At 47.5% G+C, this 23,534-nt stretch overlaps 1 protein-coding gene across 1 annotated transcript in view; it reads left to right on the top strand.

The window, feature by feature from the left end:
* CCDC91 (coiled-coil domain containing 91) overlaps positions 1–23,534 on the top strand; it is a 105,027-nt gene that overhangs the window by 39,603 nt on the left and 41,890 nt on the right. The window contains exons 7-8 of the mRNA XM_054173897.1: positions 3,742–3,819; positions 14,947–15,054. Of these exons, the coding sequence (XP_054029872.1) occupies positions 3,742–3,819; positions 14,947–15,054 (186 nt within the window). The remainder of the gene's footprint in view (positions 1–3,741; positions 3,820–14,946; positions 15,055–23,534) is intronic.

Genomic DNA, 23,534 nt, shown 5'->3' with positions numbered 1-23,534 from the left:
ACACCAAGGAGTCTCAAGCGAAGTTAAACACAGCTCAAGCTTTCTGTCAAACCCAGCCCAGCACTGCAGCCCTGTAAAATCTATTTGCATTTTAATTTGTCTGGTAGAACAAGGCAAGTGTGAGCCTGCTGCTGCAGCCCTGCCAGCTGGCCTCTGCAGAGGGACTGGGGGACTCCAGAGAGGGCTGCCAAATGGACGGGCTTGGGTTGGAGAGTCAGAGAAAGTGGTGTTAGGGCCCAAACTGGAATCACTTTGCTTATCCTTCTCACTTTTTCAGCAGCAGAAGGGTTCTTGCTGTCATTTTGTCCTACTCTTGTTTTTTTTTCCATTTTTTTTTTTTTGGGCTGGACAGTGTGATCTCTGATCTTGGTGGGGGGTGGTAGTTTCACTGTGGGGATTTGGGCACAGTGGGGATTTGGGTCTGCTTTTGTTGCTGGAGAGTTTTGTGATGTTTCGTGGGGTTTTGTTATAGCGTTTCCTTTGGGGGATTGTTGGGTGTTGTTTTGTTGTTGTTTTTAAGCTGCAGCATATTGAATAGATTAAAGACAGTTATTGGTGTCCACTGGGGGAAAAAAAAACCATGTGGAAGATGAGAGCTGTGGCTTAGCTGTCACTGGAGGGAAAAGGGACAGTGAGGGAGGGAAGAGTCTGTTCTAGAAACAATGTGGTAGCATGAAAAACCATCCAGGGTGAATGGATGTAGGGATCCAGGTTTGCTAGGCTTTTGGGACAGTCATGGCTCAGGTGCTCTTGACAGCCATTTCTGGGCACATGAAGAAGGTGACTGGGAACAGCCAACATGGATTTACCAAGAGATAAATTCTTCCTGAGCACCCTGACTGCCTTCTGTGATAAAGCGCCTAGGCTGTGAGTGAGAGGACTGCAGTGGACATGGTGTATCTTGACCTCGGCCTGAAGAGGAGAAGGCTTAGGGGAAGCAGAATGTCCAGTTCCTGCAAGGCTGTGGAGAAAAGCAGAGCCAGGCAGGCTGTGCAGAGATCCACAGCAGGAGGAGGAGTGGAAATGGTGATGAATTGAAGCATGGGAAGGAAAGGCACTGTTGTTTGGGATGTTGGGATATTGCAGACGCTGAGGCTATGACATTTCCCTTCTCGGAGGCTTTCAAGGTCTGACTGGACAAGAATCTGAACAATCTGGCCTGAATTCAGTGCTGCTCTTGCCTTCAGCAGGAGGTTCAGTGAGGTGGCCTCCAGAGGTCCCTTCCAACCTGAAGGATTGTGTGATGTTGTGATTTAATACTTGGGTCATAAACTGAGAAAAATAAATAGCCCACTCCCAATCACTGCAGTAATAACTTGGATCCAGGGGATACTCCCCAGGCTGAGTGCTTTGGAATATTTTACTCCAATCTGGCCCTCCTTACTGCCAGCAAAAAGACATTAGCAATGAAGGGCAGGGCAGCAAAGCCTGGACCAAAAAGCTGATTAATGCAAGTGTTTGAAAAGCTCAACCAATTGGAACATGCTACAGCAAACTTAAATCACTGCTGTATGGAATGGAACATTTGGGGCATTGAAAACTATCCCTGCCTGGTTAGAACAGGAGCTCACAGCCTGCATCCTGATTGTGTTCAGCAGGAAGCATCCTCACAGCTCTCTTAGGAAGCTGCTCATGAGAGTTTGTTTGCTGTCTCATCTCCTCCTTCACCCCAAGCCTTCTCTTGCTATATAACCCAGGTAGTAGTGATACTGACTGGTATCAAATAAATGGCATTTCCTGGTCCCTGTGCTGAGCTGGCCCTTGTGCACACTGCTTATTCTTGGGGTTATGGAGGCAAATCTGAAAGGTTTTCCCTTCCCATAAAAATGCTCTCTCTCTTCTTTAGGTTCTCAGCTGTAGCTTCCCCTAGGATGCTGGTGACCCTTTGCTGTAGACCTGGAGGCACTCCTGTGTCTGTGTTGTAGGGAGCTCACACTCCACACTAGAGCATTGGTGACCCCTCTGTATTTCATGTCCAACAGCACACTCTAGTGTGTAGATTAATAACCATTACAGAACCATGCTGCAGTCCTTTGGCTTGGAAAAGATCCTTAACATCCAGTCCAGCCATTTTCTAACCCTACCAAGGCTGGGGCTAAGCCACATCCCTCAGCACCACATCTCTGCCTCTTTTAAACACCTCCAGGGATGGCGATTCAACCATCTCTGTGGGCAGCCTGTGCCAGGCTTTGAGAACCCTTTCTATGAAGAAGCTTCTTTGGATGTCCAACTTAAACCTCCCTTGGTGCAACCTGAGGCAATTTCCTCTTGTCCTATCAGTTTTTTCTAGGGAGAAGAGCCCAACCCCTGTCTCACTGCAGCCTCTTTTCAGGGAGCTGTGGAGAGCAATGAGGTCTCCCCTCAGCTTCTTCATGTTAAACAACCCCAGTTTCCTCAGCTGCTTCTCACCAGCTCTCTTCTCCAGACCCTTCCCCAGCTCCATTGCCCTTCTCTGGGTGTGCTCCAGCCCCTCAATGTCCTTCTTGAAGTGAGGGGCCCAAAACTGAACACAAAGTAATTCTCATCATAACTAAATCAGGTTTTCAGTGCTTTCAGTGCTCTGTTTAGTAACAGAATCATCAGGGCTGAGAGGGGATCTTACTGATGTCTACAGTATCTGCAGGGTGGCTGTCAGGAGGATGCAGCCAGGCTCTTTAACAGTGATGCACAGCAATAGGATGAGGAGCAATAGATGTAAACTCAATCACAGGAAATTCCACCTCAACATGAGGAAGAAAAACTTTACTGTGAAGGTGCCAGAGCCCTCAAGCAGGGAGCCCAGAGAGGTTGTGGCGTCTCCTTCTCTGGAGATCCTCAGAATCTGGCTGGACATGTTCCTGTGTAACCTGCTCTAGGTAGGCCCTGCTTTGGACAGGGGTTTCTCCACACTGAATGCTTTCCCTTTAGCTTAGATGTTGTTGCTTTGGAGTTTTTTCACCTGGAATAGTTAATGACCATTGACCTTCTCTTGCTGTAGAATCCTTCATGTGTGTGAACCCAGGATGTGCTGCTCTAGCAGTTACAGCTTTTGCCCCGCCCCGATGCTCACTTCTCACAGGAAGGCTTCTGTGAATGATTTTTTTGAAGCTCTGGAGTTAAGCACTGGATCACAATTTTCCTCCTTGTACTAATTCTGTAGCCTTGTGCTGTGAAAAGTTTTCTGGCTCAGCACTTTTTTTTTTTTTACATCTACAACCTTCGAGCCTAACTGGTTTGGCACAGCTGTGAGAACGTTCATGTGGGTGTTATTTTTACACACTGCTATGAATGAAAACAAAGGAACCAGCAGAGCTTTGTTGGAAAAACGTTCAGGAGATCTTAGGCAAGAACCTTAGGAATAAAGAATGAAAATAAGGAAGGCTCTATGTCATGAGTAGAAGGGAAGCTGAATCCGAAACCACTCCATTCCAGCATTTTTCTTGATACAGGCTCTAAGTAACATTTGCTCAGGGAGTGATTCTGAAGTGCTGCCAGACAGGTATGCCAGAAACCAGAAAAATCAGAGTGACAAAGGGAATTTTAAAAGTGTTTGGAGAGGGATTTAGAATTGTCAGGTCTAATAAAGTTTAGTACTGGGACTAACTTGAATGGAGCATGTAGATAATATATGAAGAGCCAAGATGTCTGCATTTCTGCATGAAAGGTAACCCCAAATGGGGAAAAGAAGTGGTCTTTACTCTTCTCATTAAAATGCTGTTGGTTGCCTGTGCTGTGTATAAGGCATACCCTGTTTTTGTACAGGAAAAGCATAAGCAGGAGTTAGAAGACATGAGGAGAGCTGGACACGAAGCCTTGAGTATGATTGTGGAAGAATTCAAGGTAAGTAAGCTGCCAAGACACCCCAGTTTCCCCGTAACAGCATGACAATAACAAGCAAGCACTACGGGCAGTCTGCTTTAGCACTGCTGCTTCTGATTGCTCAACCCCCTTTCATTTCACACATGTCTCCTGTTGCTCCCAGTTCAGCCTCTTTGGGCTGCAATGTTGTGTGGCATGGTTTTTCACTGCGCTTTGGGGATGTTCAGACAAAGTATGTCAGCCATTTTCACTAAGGAAACTTTAAAGCTGCTGTGGTGAACTCTGGGTTTGACTGTTTAACACACAGCCTCATTTCAGACCTCCTCTGTCTCAAACTGCACTTGCAGGGAAGCAGCCTCAGAGTAACTGATCAGATTTTATCCACACAGTACTAAGAGGAGTTAAAGATGAAGCAGCTGCATCTGCAGTTGCTCTCACCTTGTTCCTCGTTGCTTTCAGCTGGTAAGATGAGGGAACTGGGTGTTGTGGGAACACTAAGAAACACACAGGACACAAACTGAGCCACTTAGGAGAAGTAATAGGTAAGGCTAAGAATTCCAGTCAGACTGAAGGAGGTGAAGCCTAGCTCCAGGCTAGCCACACTTGGATGTTTTGCAGGTTTGTGCTGACAATGTGAGCTGCTATTGGCCAAGCAGCTGGGCATGCTGTGTCTGCTGCCCAGGCATCCTGCCAGGGACCCATGGCAGAGGCTTGCAGGGCTTTGCTGTGGAATTCAGCATGCATGCATGCAGCTTGCTTTTCTCCATTCTTTATCTTCAGTTTATTATAGAATGGTTTGGGTCATCCAGTCCAACCCCCCTGTAGTCAGCAGGGACATCCTCCACTAGAGCAGGTTGCTCAGAGCCTTGTCCAGCCTCACCTTCAGTAGCTTCACAGATGTGGACTCAGCTACCTCCCTGGGCAACCTGTTGCAGTCTTCCTGCACCCTCATGGTGCAGAACTTGTTCCTCACATCCAATCTAAATCTGCTCTTCTCTCATTTCTAACCACTGCCCTTTGTCCTGTCACTGCAGGAATTTGTAAACAGTCCATCTGCAGCTTTCTTGTAGCACCTTTCAGGTACTGGAAGGTGGCTTTTAGGTCTCCCTGGAGCCTTCTTTTCTCCAGGCTGAACAACCCCAGCTCCCTCAGCTTGTCCTTATAGCAGAGGTGCTCCAGCCCCCTGATCATTTTTGTGGCACTCTACTGGACCCTCTTCATCAGCTCCATGTCTGTCCTGTGCTGAGGACTCCAGAGCTGGACACAGGACTGCAAATGAGATCTCCCCAGAGCAGGAGGGCAGAATCCTCTCTCCCTATGTCTGGCCATGCTGCTTTGGATGCAGCAAGTTATTCTTCAGGGTGCCAGGAGAGCTCTATTCTGCATTCCTTGGCTTTTGATCAGATACACTGATGCAGGTTGTTCCAAAGCAGTGCTTGCTCGTGGCTCAGGGTAGGTGTTGCTGGGCTGTTGGCATTATGAGCAAACCTCCCTGACACCAGCCAGTTATGGCTTTCTGCTGCTCCAAGCAGAGCTGGGGTGTGAGTGAATGTGATGCCCAATGTTGATTGTGTAAGGATAGCTGTATGAAAACAGAAACCATTCGTGGTGAGCCCCAGAAAATCCTCAGAACCTCTCAAGCCCCAGGTGCTCTAAATGAGGAACTGAAACTGCAGTGAACAGAAATGGTTTCTGTATTGCTGGCATAGGTGAGTCTTCCTGCTGGGAAGTTTGTGGAAGTGCCCCTCTCTTTTCATACAAATGAAAAAGAGAGTTGCCACTTTTTCACTTCTGTCTGCAGGGCTGCCAAGTTAGTCACCAAAGCCTCACTGTTGTCTTATTTGAGTGCTAATTACTGATCCCTGCAGACCTTCTGTTGCTGCATCTTTCAGTGCTTGAAAATGGGTTACACTGCTCTGTGGTGAACATATCTCTCTCCAGGCTGATCTGTCATTACCATGGTATCCCCTCAGCACACCATACACTCCAGTTTAAGACCAAATCCTTTCAGTTCCTGGTCATTTTTAAGAGAGCAACAGTGTTGAAAATGGAGTTTACACAAGAAGGGAGATAGTGAATGATCCAGTTTCAAGGACTCGAGAATTATTGCAGTTGTCTTTGCAATATTAACTTGACAAATATGCTGGGAAATCCATTAACAGGGACCACTAGACACTGCAGCACAAGCCCTCAGATCCATTGCTGAGCATCCTGCATTCTTATCCTCCTGTCAACAAATACACAATCTACAGCACAGGCAAAAAATTGTGTTGAAAACCATGAGAAAGCAAATGAAAAGTGAACTTGGTAACCTGTGGAGGCCAAGTTTCTCCTTCTCAGGTTCACCCAATGTTGTTTAATTTCTGCCTTTCATGTCAGTGTTTTTTTACACTTTTATCCCTGTAATTAACTACAGTAGAGAAAAGTAAATGTAGCTCTTGGAAAGGGTGCTGGTGGGATGGTGTCACCTTTGAAGAGATTTTCCACAAGCAGCATAAGGGTTTTGTGCTCTGCTTGTTTAGTCAAGCTTTTGTTCTGAAATGGTTGGAGTTCTGTAAATAGACAAGTGAAGATTTTTAATCTGCTTTGTTTAGATTGCTCACCATACAAAATACCCTCTAATGGAAGCTCTCAAGGAGATGAGGTTACAGGCAGGTGGATTTACTTGATGGCATTTCTTTCCTTAGATTCCTTTGTGCAATCATGAGTCTTCTAAAAACCAGCTTGTGTGAATCAGATGTCTCCTTTTATGGCACTGCACTTCACGATGCAAAGCCCTTTGCAGCCCTTCCTGCAGTGAGAGTCTTGGCTATCAGTTTTTAATGCTAGGTGGTCAGGTTTTCCAGCCTTCCAGAATCTCAGAACAGGCAGGTTTACAAAGTGTGGGACATGTGGGAGCCATTCCATTGTCTCTCAGAAATATTTGTCACTAATAGAGCTCTGAGCTGGAAGTTTGCCCTCTGATGAGCAAAGGAAAACGTCAAAGATTTCATTACAAAAGAAGATCATCTAAAACCAGGAGAGCTGTAACTAGTGGAGTTCCCCAGGGACCAGTTCTGGGTTCAGTCCTCTTCAACATCATCTTCAATGACATTGATGAGGGGGCAGAGTCTGCTCAGCAAGTTTGCAGATGATACCACATTGGGAGGCTTGGCTGAGACTCCAGAAAGCTGTGCAGCCATTCAGTGAGACCTGGACAGACTGAGAGCTATGCAGAGAGGAACCTAACGAGGTTCAACAAGGGTAAGTGCAGAGTCCTGCATCTGGGAAGGAAGAATAAACTGCACCAGTACAGGTTGGGAGGTGATCTGCTAGAGAGCAGCCCTGTGGAGAAGGACCTGGGAGTCCTAGTGTTCTCCATGGGACAGCAATGTGCCCTTGTGGCCAAGAGGGCCAATGGGATCCTGAGTGCATTAGGAGTGCATCCAGTGGATCGAGGGAGGTTCTCCTCCCCCTGTACTCTGCCCTGGTGAGACCTCACCTGGAGTATTGTGTCCTGTTTTGGGCTCCCCAGTTCAAGAGGGAGAGAGTCCAATGGAGAGCTACCAGGATGATGAAGGGACTGAAGTACTGCCCTGTGAGGAGAGACTGAGAGCCCTGAGGCTGTTTAGTGTGGAGAAGAGAAGTATGAGAGGGGGTTTAATAAATGTTTCTAAATATCTGAGGGCTGGGGGTCAAGAGGGAGGGGACAGGCTCTGCTCACTTGCACCCTGTGACAGGACAAGGGATAATGGATAGAAACTCCAGGACAGGAGGTTCCACCTCAACATGAGGAGGAACTTCTTCACTAGGAGGCTCACAGCACTGGAACAGGCTGCCCAAAGAGGTTGTGGAGTCTCTTTCTCTGGAGACTTTCAGGACCCATCTGGGTGCATTCCTGTGTGACCTGTGCTAGATTCTATGGTCCTGCTCTGGCAGGGGGGTTGGACTCGATGATCATAGAATCAATAAGGTTGGAAAAGACCTCGAAGATAGAGTCCAACCTATTATCTAACACCTCCTGACTACTAAACCTTGGCACCAAGTGCCACTTCCAATCCCCTCTTGAACACCTCCAGGGATGGTGACTCCACCACCTCTCTGGGCAGCACATTCCAATGACAAACGACTCTCTCAGTGAAGAACTTTCTCCTCATCTCGAGCCTAAACCTCCCCTGGTGCAGCTTGAGACTGTGTCCTCTTCTTCTGGTGCTGGTTGCCTGGGAGAAGAGACCAATCCCCTCCTGGCTACAACCTCCCTTCAGGTAGTTGTAGAGAGCAATGAGGTCTCCCCTGAGCCTCCTCTTCTCCAGGCTAAACAACCCCAGCTCCCTCAGCCTCTCCTCACAGGGCTGTGCTCAAGGCCTCTCTCCACCCTCATTGACCTTCTCTGGGCATGTTCAAGTGTCTCAATGTCCTTTTTAAACTGAAGGGCCCAGGACTGGACACAGGACTCAAGATGTGGACTAACCAGTGCTGAGGACAGGGGCACAATGACTTCCCTGCTGGCCACACTATTCGTGATGCAGGCCAGGATGCCATTGGCCTTCTTGATTGACAGTGGGTGTGCACTTTGCTTCTACAGGAGTCTGAGAGAACAATACGTGGCAAATATAAAGAACTTGTGCAATCCCAAGTCAGCAAGCCTGAGCTGTCTGGGTAAATAAGCAAGTTGTTGATCATTTCTAGTATAGCAGAAGAGGCTGAAAATAAAGCTGGAGGAGTTGTATTGTTGTCCAAGACAGATTGCTCTGTTCTTGTGTTTGGTTCAAACATCTGTTGCTTTGAAACACTCGACTAAAATTCATTGCCCACTGTAGAGCTGGCAGTGGGAAGTGAGACCATGAAGCTTCTTTATACCCTGATGCACATCAAAACGCATTGAGCTTTTGTACAGAACAACTTGAGAGAAGAGTTTCCCACAGAATCACTTTTTGAGTTGCTGGGGAAGATGCCACAGCACAAGCTGTGTTTCAGCCCTGGGTAGCAGGCTCTGATGAGGAGTGGAAACAGTGCAGGAAACTCAACTCAACCTTTTGGTGTATTCCACTGAGAACTCCCTTTGCTGTCAATTGCAAGCTAACTCTGACCTCAGCAGAGTGCAGACTTCTGCTGTTCCTGTTTGGTCAAATTCCACCAGTTGTAGTCCTGATGAGAGGAGCGTACAATAGTTTCTTTAATTTGTTCTTGAAAGCAAGATAATACAGCTGTACATCAGCCTGCAATCCATCTGATCCCTGGGAGATTCTGGGCAGGGGCCTGAAGGTGTGCTGATCCATCCTGAGAGCTCCTCATCACTTTTTTCAGTCATCTTTACTTCCTCTATTGAAACTGATAATACTGAGCTAGATAAACTGTTAAAATAGGAGAGATTTTATTCTGGTTGAATAAAGTCCACTGGATGCCTTAAGTCAGTGTGATTTTTGGAAGCAGTTCTGGGTGTAGAGGAATTAAATATAGATGTGTTAATCTGGCACACTTTTCTTCCCCTTAATAACTTTCCCACTGCTACTTCCTACTGTAATGTTCTTTTATTGGTCTAAAAGCCAAAAGAACTGTAGAGAGAGGCTTGAGGCTTCAGACTTGACCAAATTTTAGCTTTGATTAGCTGAGATTATGCCAAGTTGAAATTTGATTATAATGTAATTATAATTGAACCATATAACATAGAACGATGTCAGGGTAGACATTAACTCTTGGTTTTCTCAGTAAATGTTGGTTTTGGTGTCCACCCCCCCATTTTAGTGATGGTAAAAGTGTCAGATGAGATAAGGGGATGAAGGAAGTGTGAAACAGCTATGTGTGTATGTAAAAGAGTATGTTGGTCTGAGTAGCTGGAGCTGTGGCCATGTTGTTTGTTTCCTTTTCAGGCATCAGAGGAAGGATGTCCCTAATAATCTTGGTTTATTACACCTAACTAGACTTTATTTTGTACCTCAGCCTTGTGAATTCTGTCTTTTATTTTGCACCTGTGGAAAGGCATCAGCTCAAATGATGATGTGCTAAGGTCTGAACTCTGGTCATGTAGCTGCAGCTCGTTCTTGTGCTCATACCAGCCTTGTCCTTCAGTTGTAAGCAAACCACTTTCAGCAGTTGTCTGTCTAAGGTACCATGGCCCTTTGAACTGTTCCCTGCTGCCAGGACTTGCTTGGGAGGCAGAAGGTTTTTGTAAGTCAAGGAAAGGACAAATGGGTAAAGCAGATCTGGTAGCTGCCTGAAAGAGGTGACTTTATTTGACTCTAGGGTAGACCTAGAAGGGAACCTCACTTCTGGTTAAGGACAGTCACAGTTAGGACTTGTGAAGAGTGTTGAGCTGAGGAAGTGAAGGTAAGAAGTAGTAAGGGCTACTTGATAAATGTAAAGACCTCCCGAGTATCTGAACCTTCCACTTCCTTTTGACCATGATGAATAGAATAGACCAGGTTGGAAGAGACCTTCAAGATCATCGCATCCAACCTACCAAACCGTAGACTGAGGCAGCAGATGTGGTAGAAACAGTTCCACATTTTGGGTGTGGACACCTCTTGTCATCACAGTCCTGTAGTTGGCTGTTGGTACAGGATGACCTTTGCCACCCTGTGTCAAGGAATTTCATTACACAATATACAGAAGGACAAATTAATTGCCAAGAGCACCTGTATTGAAATCTTACCCTTTGACTTCAGAGAATCCTAGAACGGTGCAGGTTGGAAGGGGCCTCAGAGCTCACTCGCTCCAACTTCCTCACCATGGACAGGGACACCTCTCAACTAGACTTTGCTGCTCAAGGCCTCATCCAACTTGGCCTTCAACACCCCCAGGGAGGAAGCATCCAAAACCTTCCTGGGCAGCCTGTTCCAGAGTCTCACTACCCTCATACTGAAGAACTTCTTCCTAAGATCCAGTCTAACCCTGCTTTTCCTCAGTACTCCATGCAGCAGATGCCAGAGACTGCATTGCTGCTTCAGTGAACTGTTCAAAGGAGACTGCTTCAAGAATGCCAGCTTGGTATTAGGTCAGTGGCCACGGATCTGTGGAACATCAACCCTCCAGGATCCATTTGTAACTGGGTAAGGAGGAAAGAGATGCTTCACCGGTGGGCAGTAGTTGCTTAGAGGAGCAATTAGTCTGAAGAGCTCTGGTGCCATTGTCTGAAGGAGGTAACTACAAAAGTTAGAGACACCTGTTGGTAGGTAACTAAGTTTAGTAAATTATGTAACTTGCATACAAGGGTTTTTAATTAGTAATTAACATAGTTGATGATCTTGGAAGCTCTCTCTGAAGTCCTGTGCCACATAAGGGGATGCTTTTTCTCTCTCTGCTCAGCCAGCCAGCTAGTGGGACAGTTAAACCCGGGATCAGTTCTGTGGTACTAATTCCCTTAGTAGCATGTACGGTGGAAAGGGAAGGCTTTTCCTTCTGAATATGGAATGGATGGATTCTCCAAAGAAAATAATCATAAAAACTGCATTTAAAATGTATCAAACTCCACATCCCAGCCAAGGGACAATCATTAATTCCTTGGAAACTGGAAGTTCTTTATGCTGTTGAATCAAATTTAACAAGTTGCAAAGTGCACAAAGTGACTCAGCCCTTGGTGTGAGCAGGAAGCTGAGAAAGGGCACTGCTGCCTCATGACCATTCTGGTGCTTTTCTCCCTAAGATCAGGGTTTTGTTTGGGTTTTTTGCTTTCTGTTTTTCACTTGTGCCAGTTGTTTGAAACAGTTTTGTCACAACAGTTCAGGCAAGAACAGCCCCTCGCCCCAAAGGACAGATTTAGTTTGTGCAGTGATGTGTGGCAGTGGTAGTTGTGTAGACAGCAGGGTTTAGCAGAGAAAGTTTTGCCCTCCAAGAAGTCTGACTTCTGTGTGTGAAGGTTTTGGTTGCCTTCATTTCTGTCAGTAAAAGAACTAAAGGTGGAAAGAAATTGGCTTTTTTTTTGGGAGGGGAGGGGAAAGTAAACTTCAGGCTGCCTGCTGCCCTGCAGTGAACACATTGTGGCACTTTGGTTGGGTTTGTGGTAAGCAGCATTTCTTACCTTTTGAATTGCTGAACCTGTGCTGAAAAACCATTGCCACACAATTTCATTGCTCAATTCAACTGCTGCTGCTGGCAGCAGCTTCCCTGAAAACACAAAGGGTAACAGTTTGTTTATTTAATTCTTCTGGCGTGTGTCAGGCCTCAAGACATGAAAAATCCACTTGAGGTATTCCACCATTTCCCAGATGTTTGGTGGCTGTTTCCCTCTTCTCACCAGGTGCATTATTGAGCACTTCAGGGCTCCTCAGTTTAAGAAGGACATTTGAGATGCATGAATGTGTCCAGAGAAGGGCCTGGAGCACAGCCCTAATGGGGGGAGGCTAAGGGAGTTGAGGGTATGTAGCCTGGAGAAGAGGAGACTCGGGGGAGACATTATTGCCCTTTGCAACTGCCTGAAAGGAGGTTGTAGCAAGGTGGGGGTTGGTCTCTTCTCCCAGGTAACCAGCACCAGAACAAGAGGACACAGTCTTAAGCTGCACCAGGGGAAATTTAGGCTCAAGGTGAGGAGAAAGTTCTTCACTAGGAGGGTCATTCACCATTGGAATGTGCTGCCCAGGGAGGTGGTGGAGTCATCATCCCTGGAGGTGTTCAAGAAGGGATTGGATGTGGCACCTGAAGCCACAGTTTAGTAGTCAGGAGGTGTTAGATAATAGGTTGGACTTGATGATCTCTGAAGTGTTTTCCAACCTGGTTGATTCTGATACTCTATTACTGACGAGCACTGTTTTGGGCAAAAGAGGCTAATGAGTGGAAAATTTGGGAAGGTGTCTTGGAATTGTGAGCAGATATTTGGGGTTTATGCATTCAAAAGACTATTTACTGTGTGTTCTGTGCTGTTCAGTAAATACCTAAAATACAGCTACTTTGAAAGATGAGAGTCTTGTCTGTGTCTGCACCTGGGTCAGAGGCCTGTTGTCTACAAACCTCTGTCTGTTTGAACTCGCAGTCATTTGAGCCACTTCACCCTGTTGATTGCTGGGTAAAAATAGTTTGCTGCACAGTGTGTAAATAACCCCAGGAGTATTGGGAATGTGACATCAATATTTGATAATGCTGGGGGAAAAGGCTGACAGAACATGAGTAAATCCTGGCTCAAAGTAGCCCTTCTGCCTTAGAAAGCCTGAGGGGAATGCCTCCAATCATACCTGGGGCTTTTTCACCTGGCTGCATGGGTTGAAATTTCTTATCTTGTGGTCAGGTGCTGCAAATTCTGCAGGGCTCAGTCAAGCGCCTGGGGAGGCCCTCCTGTGCACGAGCTCACACACAAGCGCCTGGGAAGGCCCTCCTGTGCACGAGCTCACACACGAGCGCCTGGGAAGGCCCTCCTGTGCACGAGCTCACACACGAGCGCCTGGGAAGGCCCTCCTGTGCACGAGCTCACACACCAGTGCCTGGGAAGGCCCTCCTGTGCACGAGCTCACACACGAGCGCCTGGGGAGGCCCTCCTGTGCACGAGCTCACACACCAGTGCCTGGGAAGGCCCTCCTGTGCACGAGCTCACACACCAGTGCCTGGGAAGGCCCTCCTGTGCACGAGCTCACACACAAGCGCCTGGGAAGGCCCTCCTGTGCACGAGCTCACACACGAGCGCCTGGGGAGGCCCTCCTGTGCACGAGCTCACACACGAGTGCCTGGGAAGGCCCTCCTGTGCACGAGCTCACACACGAGCGCCTGGGAAGGCCCTCCTGTGCACGAGCTCACACACGAGCGCCTGGGAAGGCCCTCCTGTGCACGAGCTCACACACGAGCGCCTGGGAAGGCCCTCCTGTGCACGAGCTCACACACGAGCGCCTGGGAAGGCCCTCCTGTGCACGAGCTCACACACGAGCGCCTGGGAAGGCCCTCCTGTGCACGAGCTCACACACGAGCGCCTGGGAAGGCCCTCCTGTGCACGAGCTCACACACGAGCGCCTGGGAAGGCCCTCCTGTGCACGAGCTCACACACAAGCGCCTGGGAAGGCCCTCCTGTGCACGAGCTCACACACGAGCGCCTGGGAAGGCCCTCCTGTGCACGAGCTCACACACGAGCGCCTGGGAAGGCCCTCCTGTGCACGAGCTCACACACGAGTGCCTGGGAAGGCCCTCCTGTGCACGAGCTCACACACGAGCGCCTGGGAAGGCCCTCCTGTGCACGAGCTCACACACAAGTGCCTGGGAAGGCCCTCCTGTGCACGAGCTCACACACAAGAGCCTGGGAAGGCCCTCCTGTGCACATCCAGCCTGAACCTCCCCTGGCACAGCCTGAGACTGTGTCCTCTTGTTCTGGTACTGGCCGCCTGGGAGAAGAGACCAACATCCGTCTGTCTACAACCTCCCTTCAGGTAGTTGTAGAGAGCAATAAGGTCACCCCTGAGTCTCCTCCTCTCCAGGCTAAGCAACCCCAGCTCCCTCAGCCTCTCCTCGTAGGGCTTATGTTCCAAGCCCCTCACCAACTTTGTTGCTCTTCTCTGGACTCGTTCCAGCAAGTCAACCTCCTTCCTAAACTGAGGGGCCCAGAACTGGACACAGTACTCGAGGTGCGGCCTAACCAGTGCAGTGTACAGGGGCAGACTGTGCACGAACTCACACACAGGTTCCTAACTGAACCCTCTTCTATTTTTTTGGTGTTACTGTCTCGGTACCTTGCCTTTCCACACTTGGACGTGCACTGCTTCACCCTGGGGTGTGAACTTCCCTCGGGGGGTGGGGGGGGTGGAGTGCTCTTTTATATTTGAAATGACTCAGAATTTCCATCTGCTTTTACTTGCCTTGTGGTTGTGAAGATCATGCTTGGCCCATGGGGGCTCTGCCAGTGCCGAGAGGATGTGGAGTTTTGTCAGCCAGGGAAGTCTGTCTGGCTTTTTTTCCCCTTCAGCAGCTTTCATTTGCTGCTCTTCGTGTGTGGTCTCCCCTGGCTGAGTGTGCTTGTCAGAAATACTCTCCTCTATCTGCTCTCCACTGCTGCTTTTCAAGCAGGCTGTGCCTAAGAAATCTGAGATCCAAAAACCTGCCAGTCCTGGCTGAAAGCAAGGTAGTTGCACATAGAAAGGTACTTCAGCAGCTGTGCATTCCAAATCCACAACAACATTCCAGAATCGGGTTGCACACAAGCCTTAGGACACCGACACATAACAGTTCTGCCTCTGAATGTGCTCTGCTTTCCCTTTGCAGGCGCTGCTGCAATCCACAGTGGAGCAACAAGAAGCAGCTATTGCCAAGCAGTATCTGCTGGCCATTGAAAAGCATTCTCAGAAGTGTGAAGAACTTCTTAGTGCTCAGGTATGGATCTGCACAGACAGGCAGCTGTGATTTTGCTTTTAGTTTCAGCTCTTCCCTGTCTGAAAAAAATATTAACTTCTGTGACGACCAAAGAAGAGAAGCAGTCTGCACCTTATGTCCTCAGCACAGCAGTGAACACCTGCTTAAAAATGTAAAATAAATGATGGCTCTTGATCTGGGGGATCCAAGGAGGTTTCTAACAGTTAAACTTGTTTAGAACAGAATGGAGAAGGGAGAAGAGCTCTCAGAGTAACTCAGTTCTTTCTCCTTTGACTGCTGCCACTTTCTGTAGTCTTATAGAAAGCATTCAATTATTTGTAATGGGTGCAGTTAAGTGCAAGATCTGATTGTGTAGGATTTGGTTGCATTTTTGGTGTGGCTCAGGTGGTTGACACAGACATCTGCTGGCCAAACCTATTTTCATTTCACAGAAATCTTGCATCAACCAATAAAAAAACAGCTCTGGTGGATGAGAAGCTGGGCATGAGCCACCAGCGTGCACTTGCAGCCCAGAAAGCAAATCGCATCCTGGGCTGCATCAAGAGAGTTGTGGCCAGCAGGTTGAAGGAGGTGATTCTCTCCCTCTGCTCCACTCTGGTGAGACCCTACCTGGAGTCCAGCTATGGAGCCACTATTACAGGAAAGATATGGAAGTGATGGAATGTGTCCAGAGAAGGGCCACGAGGATGATCAGAGGGCTGAAGCACCTCTCATATGCAGCCAGACTGAGAGAGTTATTACCCTGACACCCTAAAAAGTCCCTCCCCAGCTTTCTTGTAGCCTTCTTCAGATACTGGAAGGCCACAATAAGGTCTCCTTGGAGCCTTCTCTTCTCCAGACTGAACAGCCCCAACTCCCTCAGTCTGTCCTTATAGCAGAGGAGCTCCAGCCCTCTGATCATCCACGTGGCCCTTCTCTGAACATGTTCCGGCACCTCCAGATCCTTCCTGTAATAGGGGCTCCAGAACTGGATGCAGTACTCCAGGTGGAGTCTCACCAGAGTAGAGTAGAGGGGGAGAATCCCCTCCCTTTACCTGCTGGCTATGCTTTCTTGATGCAGCCCAGGCTCTGGTTGGCTTTCTGGGCTGCAAGTGCACACTGGTGGCTCCTGTTGGGCTTCTCATGACCCAGCACCCCCAAGGCCTTTTCTTCAGGGCTGCTCTCAAGCCAGTCCCTGCCCAGCCTATATCAGTGCTTGGGATTGCCCCCAGGAAGAGTGTCTTGCACAGAGCTACCATAATCCAGTGCTTACTCTAAAGCTCTGCTTACAAAGCAAGTACAGATGAGTTTGCAGAAAACAGGTTGAGTTTTGAAATGAACATACTGCTTGCTAGCCTAATATCATTCTCTGAGTGTTGAAAAGGGCTGGAGCGCATGAAGTCTGGAAACATTCTGGGATGACACTGTGACACTGTGCTTACAGACTGAGCAAAAATACTGCTCCTGTGACTTGTTTTGTTGGCAGCACAGCCCAGAAGGTACAGCCAGAAATGCAGAAATGTGTTCAAGACACTCAGATGCACCTGGGGAGAACCCAACAATGTAAAGGCCTTGCTCTGGGTTGTAAGCAAGGGCCTTAGGATGTAACACAGTGCCCAGTTCACATCACATCTGCATTTAACATGTTTAATACTCCTTTGGATCCCAAAAAGTTCTGTGTTTTGTTATCCAGCTTTCAAGTCAGTTCTCACTCAACTCACTCAAGGTTTATCACCTTTAATTGTAATATAAAACTGGGGAGTTGAAGCCTAATCAAGCAGACAGGTGTGAGTTCTTAGGCCAGGATTTCTAGGTCTAATAGAATCTACACTGGCAGATTCTGTTCACTCACAAGCTGTTGTAGGAGCAGATCTGAGAGCTGTGTGGTATTTCTCCACAGTTTTAGTTTCTGTAGCTCATCTTTGGTCCTTACAACTGAGCTCTTGTAGAATGCTGGCCAGCTATAGGTGACATCATCCTCACCTGCAGGAGGACACCAGCAGCCCATCAGCACAAATTGTCTTCATGAGTGCTTCATATCAGATCCTTTCTTCTGGTCTGGCTGCAGGCTTGTGGGGTGGGAGGGGTCATCTTACGGCTGGCTGCTGCTGCTGCTTTTGCTTTTCTGTGAAACAAGGCAAGGTAAGTATCCATTATCTTAGCCCAACTCTCCTTATTTCGGCCCACAGGCTTTTCTGTGTCACTTTTGCTGCCGGTCTGAGGGGGAGCTTACTAGAGCAGAGGGCCTTAAACCAGGCCAGGTTGTGAAATGAGTTAGAATTCATTTCACTGGTCGTTTGGATGTGATGTTTGGGGGTATGTTTTAGGGCTGAACCTTGGAGAGTAGGGTTATCATTTGAACTTGGTGATCCTGAGGGTCTTTTCCAACCTGAATGTTTCTGTGATTCTGTGAACAAAAACACAGAAGGGCTACTTAATACTTTCTTCTTTTCCTTTATCTTTTCTTTATCCCTTCATCCTTAGTAGCTCAAAGTTTGTGGGATTTCTATAGTTTTCTGAGTTGCTCTAACTGCTTTCTGAGCAAAGCATTCTTGCTGGTGGATGGCCTTCTGTAGCTTCTTTGGTATACAAGCAATGAAGAAAAATGCTTTTAAGTTTCATTTCAGTTTCTGATAAATTATAGCCTCCATGTGCTGTCTGTATAGCACTGAGTGGAGCCCTGAGTCCAAGCCCAGACTGGGTTCTTTTATTACCATTTTTATCATTTTTCTTTGTATTTTCACTGTTTTAACTTTCCTGGTCTAATAAAGCTTTGCTGATTCCTCAGCTTTCTCTTAGTAAAGTTTTGCTGCTTTCTTAGCTGCTTGGACCTCAAACTGGCAAAAAAAGCTGCAGCTGAGCCATGCAGTAATAAGTCATAATTTGAGGAAGTGGAAATATGTAACAGATGTTGGAATTCTTCAGAGTGATTTTCCACCTTGCACTGCCAAGCAGTCAGATGCCACAGATAGTGAGGACAGTGTAGGAAACCAGTTTTGGTTGCCACATCTTGTCATTGGGCTGGGACAGCTTAGCAGTGGTGCAGCTGCCCTCTAAAAGAGCATGCTGGTAAATGTGGCTGGCCTCTGCACAGCAGCAGAAAGCTGTTGGTGTGGCAGTAAGGTGGATAATGTTTTGAATAGGATGTAGGACTGGGCATGTTTGGCTTAACATGACCGAGTCAGGATTCTGTAGCTGTGTGGTATTTGTTAGGTTATCTCCCTCCTTGCACATAGACAGTGTTTCCCACGACCTCTGTTATTCCATCTTTGGAATCCTTCATGAGGGACAGGCAGGAATGCAGAACTCTGTGGGTGAAGAAGAGTTCTCATTAAAATAGGTGAAAATGTTGGAACCCAGTGAGTTCTTCAAAAGCCTCAGTAGGTCATTCTGCATTGCTGCTGATGAGTGCAGTGCTGAAGCATTTTCCCCAAACCTCAAGGGACAGGGATTGTTCTAGGTCCATATATTATAAAGGTTAAAAATATCTATCTATTGGAGATGGGAAGTGAAGTTGTCTTCTGGCTGTGTGTTTTCTGTTAAGCTGCTAACTACAGTGCTATTTGATGAGATGAAACAATTCAGCAGGTCCTTGTTGCAAGAGCTGAGGGTGCATTTGGACACTGGGATGGACTGCCCAGGGAGTTTGTAGGGTTGCCATCACTGGATGTCTTTAAGACAAGATTGGATCATAGAATCAATAAGGTTGGAAGAGACCTCAAAGATCATTAAGTCCAACCTGTCACCACAGACCTCATGACTACTAAACCATGGCACCAAGTGCCACGTCCAATCCCCTCTTGAACACCTCCAGGGACGGTGACTCCACCACCTCCCTGGGCAGCACATTCCAATGGCGAACAACTCTCTCAGTGAAGAACTTTCTCCTCACCTCGAGCCTAAACTTCCCCTGGTGCAGCTTGAGACTGTGTCCCCTTGTTCTGGTGCTGGTTGCCTGGGAGAAGAGACCAACTCCCTCCTGGCTACAACCTCCCTTCAGGTAGCTGTAGAGAGCAATGAGGTCTCCCCTGAGCCTCCTCTTCTCCAGGCTAAACAATCCCAGCTCCCTCAGCTTCTCCTTCTAGGGCTTGTGCTCAAGGCCTCTCCCCAGCCTTGTTGCTCTTCTCTGGACATGTTCAAGTGTCTCAATGTCCTTCTTAAACTGAGTGGCCCAGAACTGGACACAGGACTCAAGGTGTGGCCTAACCATTGCTGAGTACAGGATGTGCACTTGGTGGCCTGGTTTAGCTGATGTGGTGGTGTTAGGTCGTAGGCTGGACTTGATGATCTCAGGTGTTTTCCAGCCTCAATAGTTCTGTGATTCTGCATTAGGCACACATGTGTCTTCACACCCTGGCTTTTCAGGAGGCTGCCATTAGAGGAAGATTCCATCTCACTAATGTGTGAAGATTGTTTCCTCAGATAAAAGATCTGTGAATCTGTGCAACAGCATTATTTCATTGCAGGGAGACTACAAATCATGCAAGCTTTATTTTCTATTTGGTGTTAGAGTGTGAATAGCTTTGATTGTTCCCTCATCCTGCTTGCAGGTTTGTTTGTTTTTTTGAATGATGATCTGACTGCTTATACAGAAGCTCTAATTAGCAGCTAACACCAGGGATTTAAACATCCTGCATTTGCTGAGCAGTGCATGATGGTTTATTCGGGATTGTGAAGGAACCAGTTTGCAGAAATGCAAGCTGGCTGCCTCTCAGTTACAGCAGGAGAACTGCACCTTTCTTTGTGGATAACATCCTGTACCTCACACCTTTCAAATGCAACAGAGCAGGACCCAGGGAGACACTACCTATCACAGTATCAAAGGTTGGAAGAGACCTCAAAGATCATCAAGTCCAACCTGTCACCACAGACCTCATGACTAAACCATGGCACCAAGTGCCATGTCCAATCCCCTCTTGAACACCTCCAGGGACAGTGACTCCACCACCTCCCTGGGCAGCACATTCCAATGGCGAATGATTCTCTCTGGGAAGAACTTTCTCCTCACCTCCAGCCTAAACTTCCCCTGGTGCAGCTTGAGACTATGTCCCCTTGTTCTGGTGCTGGTTGCCTGGGAGAAGAGACCAACCCCTTCCTGGCTACAACCACCTTTCAGGTAGTTGTGGAGATCAATGAGGTCACCTCTGAGCCTCCTCTTCTCCAGGCTAAACAACCCCAGCTCCCTCAGCCTCTCCTCACAGGGCTGTGCTCAAGGCCTCTCCCCAGCCTCGTTGCCTTTCTCTGGACACGTTCAAGTGTCTCGATGTCCTTCTTGAACTGAGGGGCCCAGAACTGGACACAGGACTCAAGATGTGGCCTAACCCATGCAGAGTACAGGGGCACAATGACTTCCCTGCTCCTGCTGGCCACACTATTCTTGATGCACACCAGGATGCCCTTGGCCTTCTTGGCCACCTGGGCACACTGCTGGCTCATGTTTAGGCAGCTGTCAGTCAGTACCCCTAGGTCCCTCTCTGTTTGGCAGCTCTCCAGCCACTCTGACCCCAGCCTCCATGGGGTTGTTGTGGCCAAAGTGCAGCACCTGGCACTTGGACCTGTTGAATGCCATCCCTACAGTTGTTTAAAAGCATTTCAGTCCCTGCAAGACATCCTGCTTGCTTTTTTTTTTTTCCCCTTTAAATATGCTGGTTAGGATTATTAGGAATATGCAAGGAATTGTAACTGTACTAAATTAGCTTTAGTTAGTAGTAGGTTTAATACAGGGTTGTAGCTGTAAAATAGGTCATATCCTGCATCACTATAGAATAAACCTGGTTGGAAGAGACCTTCAAGATCATCACGTCCAACCTATCATCCAACACCACCTAATCAGCTAAACCATGCAACCTACATTCCCTCCAGGAGTTACAGCCTGTGTAATCCTTCAAAAGATGCTTGCCTGAAAGAAAAATGCCAAAAATAAATCTAATCTGTAAGAATAACAGAAATAACCAACCAACCAAAAAACCCAACCCAACCAACCGAACAACAAGAAAACACAACAAAAAACCCACAAAACAACCCCCCCAAAAAAACCCCAAACCCTGACTAGTTGCTATTGCAATTAAAGCTGTTTACAATGTCTTCTGTGACTCACATTCCAGGGGGAAAAAAGGAAAGATTTTCTTGGGTTTTTTTAATTTCTTTTTTACAGGAATCAAGACAAACCACAGGACCTCTGTATTTATATTTGAACCTACATCAAAGGATTCTCATTTGGAACCATTGCCCAGAGAACTTCTGGCAGGGAGGAAAACGTTATAACCTATTTTTTTGGAATGCCTTTTGTTTTAAGCTGGTTTTTCAGAAGGCTCTTCTTGACCCTCTCCTGCTATTTTGCAGGGAGTATGGAAGGAGCAGGAGCACTGCTGTCCAGTTTGCAGCACTGTCTTGCTGTGAGTATGGCAGGAGTGGGAGTACTTCTGTCCACTTAGCAACATCTTGCAGGGAGTATGGAAGGAGCAGGAGCACTGCTGTCCAGTTTGCAGCACTGTCTTGCTGTGAGTATGGCAGGAGTGAGAGTACTTCTGTCCACTTAGCAGCATCTTGCAGGGAATATGGCAGGAACAGGAGCACTTCTGTCCAGTTTGCAGCACCTTTCTGTGAGTATGGCAGGAGTGGGAGTACTTCTGTCCACTTAGCAGCATCTTGCAGGGAGTATGGCAGGAACAGGAGCACTGCTGTCCAGTTTGCAGCACTGTCTTGCTGTGAGTATGGCAGGAGTGAGAGTACTTCTGTCCACTTAGCAGCATCTTGCAGGGAATATGGCAGGAACAGGAGCACTTCTGTCCAGTTTGCAGCACCTTTCTGTGAGTATGGCAGGAGTGGGAGTACTTCTGTCCACTTAGCAGCATCTTGCAGGGAGTATGGCAGGAACAGGAGCACAGCTGTCCAATTTGTGGCACCTTCATGCAGGGAGTATAGCAGGAACAGGAGCACTTCTGTCCAATTCACAGCACTGCTTTTCTAAAGTCTGGGGTTTTCCTTTGGTTTGTGGTGATGTTCCTGTGCCTCATTGGGACACCATATCTCACCACAACTTGCTCTTCATCCCCTGGAGGTGTTCAAGAGGGGATTGGACGTGGCACGTGGTGCCATGGTTTAGTCATGGGGTCTGTGCTGACAGGTTGGACTTGATGATCTTTGAGGTCTCTTCCAACCTTGGTGCTTCTGTGATTCAGAACTTTTACACAGCCCAGTTTTGCACTCTCAACTCTATACTCCCTAAGGAATAACAGGAAACAAGTGACAGCTCTGTAAGAAAGGTTCAAATGATGCATTTGATCCTTTATGTAGCTAGGAGGAAGGTCTTTAAATCAGGTGGAGTGTCTGCAGCTTCCATTTGGAACCTTTGTGGACACTGGCCGATGATCAGCACAGCTCAGGTTCTTGTTTGCAAATGTAAGGCTCCATAGCAGATCTCATCATAACTTCCACAGGAAAGCTGGAGTAGGCTTGATTTTTGTTTTTCACAGGAATGTAAGGTCTGATGAACTCACCCATTAGCCTGCTTGCAGGAGGCTGAGAACTCTTTCCTGGTTTGGTTTGTTGAAGCAAGGGCCATATCCTCTGGACAGGTCCAGTTACCATCCCTGACATCCAGACAAGCCTGAAAGAATGTGGCCTTTACAGTGCTTCAGAATCAAAATTCAGTGTCTGGATAGCTCAAAATGGGGCCTCAAGGCTCAGGTGCTCTTCTTTCACTCTAATGCTGGCTAAGAGAGAAAGGAAGTTGTTTATAATTCTTACCTTTGGAGACTGGAAATGCTGAATGAGATTCGTTCAACTTGCATCATTTTTGTAGCTTTTACTTCTGTTGAGCAGGGAAGTGGGACTGTCACCTTCTCTATGTTTTTAACCTTCAACTGATGTGAGAAGGAACTTTGAGGGTGTTAGAGCACTGGAACAGGCTGCCCAGAGAGGTGATGGAGTCTCCATCTCTGGAGACTTTCAAGGCTCCACTGAACGTGATCATGTTCTGGCAGGGGTTCTTGGACTCAGTGACCTTCAGAGGTGCCTTCCAGCCCCTAACCTGATGGTCAGACTGAAACTGGAATTACCTCTCTGCAAGCCTCACAGTAGAAATCCTAGTCTTGCCAAACAAGACTGCCGTTCTGTTGCAGGGACTTTAAAGGTGGAGGTGGTTGTCTCTCATGAGTTCTCCTTATGAAGGGCCTTGTTGATTCTTAACTGAAGCAGACACTTCCAGTCTTTTCACTGATATTGGTAAACTCTGATCTGTGGCATGGCCAATAAAGTATTTGCATTTGTTTGTCTTCTGTCATGCTGCTCTTTGAATGGGAGTGAAATAACACAGCTGTAGTCTGTGCAGTTGGTTGGGTGAGGGGGCTGGAGGGAAAGTTGTATGAGGAAAGGCTGAGGGAGCTGGAGGGAAAGTTGTATGAGGAAAGGCTGAGGGAGCTGGGGGTGTTCAGCCTGGAGAAGAGGAGGCTTAGAGGGGACCTTATGACTCTCTACAACTACTTAAAAGGAAGTTGTAG

The sequence above is a fragment of the Dryobates pubescens genome, chromosome 27, assembly GCF_014839835.1.
Source record: "Dryobates pubescens isolate bDryPub1 chromosome 27, bDryPub1.pri, whole genome shotgun sequence".
Lineage (NCBI taxonomy): Eukaryota > Metazoa > Chordata > Aves > Piciformes > Picidae > Dryobates > Dryobates pubescens.
This window is presented reverse-complemented; position numbering and strand designations above follow the sequence as displayed.